At 44.0% G+C, this 6,127-nt stretch overlaps 1 protein-coding gene across 2 annotated transcripts; it reads right to left on the bottom strand.

Annotated features, from left to right (window-relative positions):
* Nucleotides 1-2,065: 2,065 nt before the first annotated feature.
* Nucleotides 2,066-4,466, bottom strand: LOC111816196 (protein SCAF11-like). Of its 2 annotated transcripts, XM_023712932.1 has the most exons (3): nucleotides 4,137-4,466; nucleotides 2,861-3,034; nucleotides 2,066-2,812 (listed from the first exon to the last, which is right to left on the bottom strand). In XM_023712932.1, the coding sequence occupies exons 1-3, from the start codon at nucleotides 4,422-4,424 to the stop codon at nucleotides 2,522-2,524; spliced, it is 753 nt and encodes a 250-aa protein (XP_023568700.1). In that variant the 5' UTR covers nucleotides 4,425-4,466; the 3' UTR covers nucleotides 2,066-2,521. The 2 variants fall into 2 exon arrangements, with proteins under 2 accessions (XP_023568700.1, XP_023568699.1); XM_023712931.1 differs by having other exon boundaries at nucleotides 2,066-3,034.
* Nucleotides 4,467-6,127: the final 1,661 nt, after the last annotated feature.

Here is a 6,127-nt window from a genome sequence, read left to right as displayed (position 1 = left end):
ACTCTGCTATCTGTATACAGAAGTTACAAAATAGAAAACTAGACCATGCAGATATAGCTACCTCTATCTCTACCTCTATCTCTATCTATCTCTATCTCTATCTCTATCTCTATCTCTATCTCTATCTCTATCTCTATCTATCTATCTATCTATCTATCTATCTATCGAGTTTGAAAACTATATCCAAGCAAGTGGGCTTAGAGCACAAGTACTGAAGAGATGAGTGTGAGGTCCTACTAATGGATGAGAAGACAAAACATTATCTTAAAAGATATTTTATTTTCTTATTAACATCTATAAACATTTTAAATAATCATTCACACAAACGTGAAGGTAAGAACTGAAAAGGATGACCACAGGACACAAAAGTTCCATAAGCATCTGTAATCTGGTCTCTGAGGAGCAACCCTACATGTGTCCCAGCCGGGGACACCAGGCTGCAGGCGGCTCTGCTGAAGTGTTGGTCCCCCCCCCCCCGTGAAACAGCAACCAGAAGAAAGGTCACATGCTGTCTCTTGCCCTTCTCAGTTGCTTCCTGGGTTGTTTTTTGTTGTTTGTTTGATGGGTTTTAGTTTTTTCTTGTTAAATAAAGATGGTGTAAAGATAGATAACTTTTTACCAAAGCTTGTTTTTTTTTTTTTTTGTTTTTTTTTTTATCTTTGGTTATTTATTCTTAAGAAATGTTATGGCAAAACTTTTTACTGTCTAAAACATCTCAGAATTTTTCAAGTTTCTGAAGCTCAGTCTCAACATGGACCAAGTTTTGAGAGGCTGAAAGCAAAATCTCTCCTTCATAGAACCGCAGCAAGTGATCGCTTTTCTCTTCCTTCCCAGAATATCTCTGCAACCTTCCCGTCAGAACAGGCTCTCATTTTTCTTTGCTTTTGTCAATTGTAGGTTCTAAATTTAAAACTCAACTTGAATTTCTTATTTCTTTTTTTTTTAGCTTTGAATTCATTTTAGCCTTGAAAGCATACATATTTAGGGTCCTGCCAGTTCATGCCCTGGTAGGACTAGTGTCTCAGTCGATTTTATTCTACAAAAACGTTTTCTATTTTTTTTTCCTTCCCAGAACTCGTGCTTTTCTGTATCAGAATTAGATATTTTCCTATCACCTACATGAAGGAAAAATTTCTCACAGAGGAAAATTCTTTAGGAAGGAAGGAAAACCACATTTTAGAAAGATCTGAAACTGCAACATCAAAACAATGAAAAAGTCAGCATTTTTGGAGGCTGCACCACACAAGGCAGGCGCCTGTGCTTTTACAGAATCGCTTGCAATGTAAAGACAATCTCAGGAAGCAGGTAAAAGCTCTAAACACCACATGCCTGATTAACTGTTTCAGAAATCACTGCATTATTTACTGGTCTACTAGAATATCCAAAATTTTAAAAGAACACCTTTAGTGGTTTTCACTCATCTATTATTCATATAGCTTTTTACTTCTGTTCAGACTCACAGTCGACAAACACAGTTTGGTAACCTTTCTTCCTTGGTTTCCATTTCCTGCTCGTCTTCTTTGTCACACAAATCCTTAGAAGTTCGCTGAAATTCTGGGCAGGAATATTTATGAGATCTAGAAAAGTAGAGCCCTGTGTTCTCCTCACTTCCCACTCTTAATTCATCACGTTTGCCCTCATACTAAAGAAGTCATAAAAGCAGACAAGAAGAGAAAATCCGCAGAGGACAGAGACCCAAATGCTTGCACCTGGGCCAGACCGTCACTAAGCGAGGGAAGATTGTGTGGGGAGGGCAGCCACTTCCTGCTGGGCTGTAAGTTAGGAACCAGGCTGAGCACTTTGTACAATTTAACATGTATGTCAAATTTATGAGGCAGTACAGTGCAGTGGGTTTTAAACTTTCTTTGCAGTCAAACTGCCTACCAGCAACTTACTTGTTAAGCATATGACTTGAGCAAGTCCCCGAAGTGCTTTATGCGTCATTGCTGAAGTCCGGGTCAGCATAACAGAACATCAGAGCATACACCACAGAGTTGTTACAGGAATGGAATAAATTAATGCAACGCATTTGGAGCAATGTTTATTTATTTATTTTTTTCTGGGTATATTCTATTTATTAGAAATATCTTTCATGGTAATACATTATTTTAACTTTCTATAATTAGAGGGGGAAAGCCATAAAATTCATCCTTTATTTTTTAGTCTGACATAATAAATGTATTATACATATATCTCTTCCAAAACCAGTGCACGCAGGCCTCTCATTTACGCACCAGTTACACTGTCCAATCCAAAAGCTGCACATCTTCCAGCATCCACCCTACTGCACAGTCCTGCTAAAAATGCACTCCTATAAACCTTTACCTTCCCTTGAATTTACTTATTTGAGGTGAGGGTATCAGGAAGTTGCAGTGCAGAACTATTTATTTAGAACAAAACATCATATCCTACATTAAAAAAAATAACTTTATCAAAACCAGTTTCCATCACAGTTACTCGTGACTCGGTGCAGCACGGGGCCTCGCTCCTCGCAGGGGTCCCAGTCCTGGTGGCACTGCCCTTAGCCTGCACCGTGCTCCGCCACTGCCACCGCTGCCACGGCTGCCGCCGCCGGCTCCTGCGCAGCCTTCTTCTGGCCCCCCTTCCGGGAATGCCTGTATTTGTCTACATAAGCTCTCACCAGATTTGCCACTTTCGTAGGATTTACTTCTCCACTCTTACTGTGACAAACTTTATCTACTGCTTTCCGGACAATCTCTTTATACTCTTCCTTGGTGATATCTTTGTTTTGGTAAAATGGCTTAATTGCCAGTTTTACCTCCTGTGCTGCTTTTTCTTGAATTTGTAATTTCTTGTCTGTCTTCGAGCTATCTGCGCTGGCTTCCACCGTAACACTTACTTTGCTTTCTGCCAATCTTACAGCAGCATTAGAGGCTTTGCTGTGACTCGATGACGAAGTGTTACCAGAACTTGGTCCCTGAGCGGTGCCCGCACTTCCCGGGGCTGCCGTCGCAGCAGTCAGGGCCGGCGTGCCCGAGTTAGTACTCACGTGGGAGGCTGCAGGCGGAATACCCTGTCGTAGAGAGCCACTGTAAGTTAATGAGTCACTTAACAGCAGTCTTTCAGACAGGGATTAGAAACATTAAAAAAGCTATTCAGCGCTGGTATGACAGTTCCTTTACATCAGCTCTTTGAAGAAAAGGAGTAGGCTCTGGAGCAGAGCCGAGTAAGCGCGCCACACGCGCATGGCCATGTCCTCAAAGGAGCATGAGGAGGGCAGGGCGAGAGGCTGCAATCGCCAGCCAGGGCCCGCCCCGGGGCTGGAGGACACAGGCGGCCGCAAGGTGGTGGCCACACGGCGAGGAGCCCAAGCTGACACACCGCTTCCCTCCTCTTCCATCCTTTTGTTACGATTCAGAAACTGCAAGCAACATAAATGCTTGCAAACAACTCAAGCGTTTGTCTGGTAGCTGCATGTCATTTTAGCATGTTAAGTTCGTGAACATGAAAATGAAGCGCACACGGCAAGGAACAGCTCTCTATGGTGTGTGCAGGAACAAAATGGTGCGAGCCTGACCACAGTGGTCGGTCACTAGCTCCCACCACGCTGGCCAGAGGCCAAGGAAACCGGGAGAGCGCTCCTGCTCCTCCACTCAGCTGCACTTTGACTTGTAGTTTGGTCTTTAGATTCTATTTAGTTTCGTTTTGTTTGTTGAGACACGGTTTCTCTGTACAGGCCCAGCCAGGACGGACTCAAACTTGAGATCCTCCTGCCTCAGCCTCCCAAGTGCTAGAATTACAGGAATTAAAAACATGGTCTTCTGGGCTGGGGAGATAGCGCGGTGGGGTAAGCGCTTGCCTGCCTGGCAAGCATTAAGCTCCCAAATTCCATCCCTGGTCACACACACACATGCACGCACGCACATAATTCTTCTGAATCTGACGGAAGATGTGTTTGGCTATGGTTAATGGTACATGTACAGATTGTATTTTTGTAAATATGTACTCCCATATTCTTGCTTAGAGGCCAGAGTTAAGGACTGGAAAAGGTTAAGGAAAAAGGGATTATGAAAGGTTATCATGAATGCAAACAACTATTTTTGGGTGCCACGGAGCCCTCTCTTGGGCATCTGCCCGGACAGCTGAAAGTGTGTAGTTACACTGATCAGACTCACCTGCAACTGCTTTCCATCTGGTTGTGAAGCCAGGTAGCTGACCTGCTGGGAGGGCGGGGGCGGGGGCGGGGGTGGGGGCAGTCCCTGAGTTACAGCAGGAGGAGCAGCAACCTGCACGAGGGGCACACCTGTGTGCATGTGCAGTGGCATCTGTGGGGGGAGGGTGTAGGGGTGGCGCTGGATGTTCAGCAGTGGGGCGGGGACGCCCACGGAATACGGGAAGATATTCACAGGCTGGTGCTGGGCATTCAGCTGTGGCGGAATTACGGTCACCTGTGGCTGCATCATATTTACAGGTAGCTGAGAACCATCAATTTGTTGGTTTGTTTGGTCTTTGGAGCAATGTTTAGACGTTGGTAATCAATCACTGAGAGTGTAGTTTATTACCACTGTGCTGTCATTTTCAGAAAATGAGAAACAGAAAGGTTCAACTTAGTTATTTAGGCAGTATACCTCAGTAAATGAGGAAGAGTCAGAATTTGAACCAGTTTTGTTTGACTCCAGAGCTAACAGTCTCCACTGCATATAATAATGTTCAAATATTTTAAAATGTATGGTTGGATGGCTCTGGATGAACAATGACCCTAGCCCAAGACTTGAATTTTAGCCTGGAGTGTATTTAAAATGCCCTCTCAGGATATCCAAAAAGGAGCTGCAGAATATGGACAGAACAAAAAAGAGAGGCTTGCTCTAAACTAGAAAAGACATCCTTGTGCAACACAACAACCATTGTCAAATTTCTATATTTTGTTTATTTAAATTCTGTATCACTTTTTTTTCTGATATTTATTTTTATTTTTTTACTATTTCATACTCTTTTTTAAACAAGAAGATGACTGGCCCCCAGCCCCTGCCTGCCTGGCATGACCTTCAGGCTGTTTAGTCAAAGGTGCCTAAGGAGAATGAGGAGTGGCATGGGCCATGCTCCGCCCAGGACCGAGCCACACGGGGCTGCTCTCGCTCGTGCCACGGCACTGGCGGATGGGTCCATGCGGCGAAGAAGCCCTTGACTGAACCGCTGGGAGCCGAAGGCCGGGGTGGCATGGACTGTGGCGCTGAGGCATTTTAATAAAGAACTTAGTGATTTCCTCTATGACCGTCCAGCACAATGTTCTGCAGGTCTAAATTATGGGAGCTAATGACAGCCTGTATCTACACTGTATTCTTTTCGACATTTCATTTTCCTGCAGACTACCCTTCCAACCACCTAAGGTTTCATTTATAACAATTTATCACCCAAATATTAACAGTAATCACAGCAATTGTCTCATTATTCTAAGAGCACAGTGGTCTTCTGCTTTAACTATTTCTAAAGTTCTTTTTTTTTTAAAAAAATGTACTTGGTACAAGGTCTCACTGCGCAGCTGGGAATCACAGTGATCCTCCTGTCTCAGCCTCCCAAGCGATGAGATTACAGGCATGCGCCACCACGACCGGTCTAGGTGGCCGGCTCAGCGTGCATAGGGTGGGATGGGAATATGTGGTGCCGGGGACTGAATCTGGTTCCTTGCAGTTGCCTAGGCAGGCACTTAGACCTCTGAGCTCTCTTTGAGGCCCTCTAAAGTTCTTTTATCCATTTGTTCACTGCTATGTGGCCCAAACCCAGGGGACCCCCTAGTGCAAGATTTCATGGATCTATAAAATAGAGACAAGTACAACAGCATATTTTAAGAAAGGACTCAGAGGTATACCATGTGATACCACTTTAAATTCAGAATAATCTACATTACAGCAGAATAAACTTTAAATTACTGTTTCTTTTTTGATTTTCTTTTTTTAAAAATATTTTTAAATCTTTTATTGGTGTATTTATTTGGTATGAAGTCTCGTTATGCAGCTCAGACTTGTAGTGATCCTCCTGTCTCAGCCTCCCGAGCTCTGGGATTACAGGCATGTGCCGCCAGGCTCGGTTTCAGTGGCTGGCACAGCATGTGGTGCTGGGGATCGAACTCAGATCCTTGCACTTGCCAGATAGGCACTTAGACCACCAA

Source organism: Octodon degus, unplaced genomic scaffold (assembly GCF_000260255.1).
Source record: "Octodon degus isolate 3935 unplaced genomic scaffold, OctDeg1.0 scaffold00028, whole genome shotgun sequence".
Lineage (NCBI taxonomy): Eukaryota > Metazoa > Chordata > Mammalia > Rodentia > Octodontidae > Octodon > Octodon degus.
The sequence above is the reverse complement of the archived record's forward strand: the minus strand, read 5'-3'. Positions and strand labels throughout refer to the sequence as shown.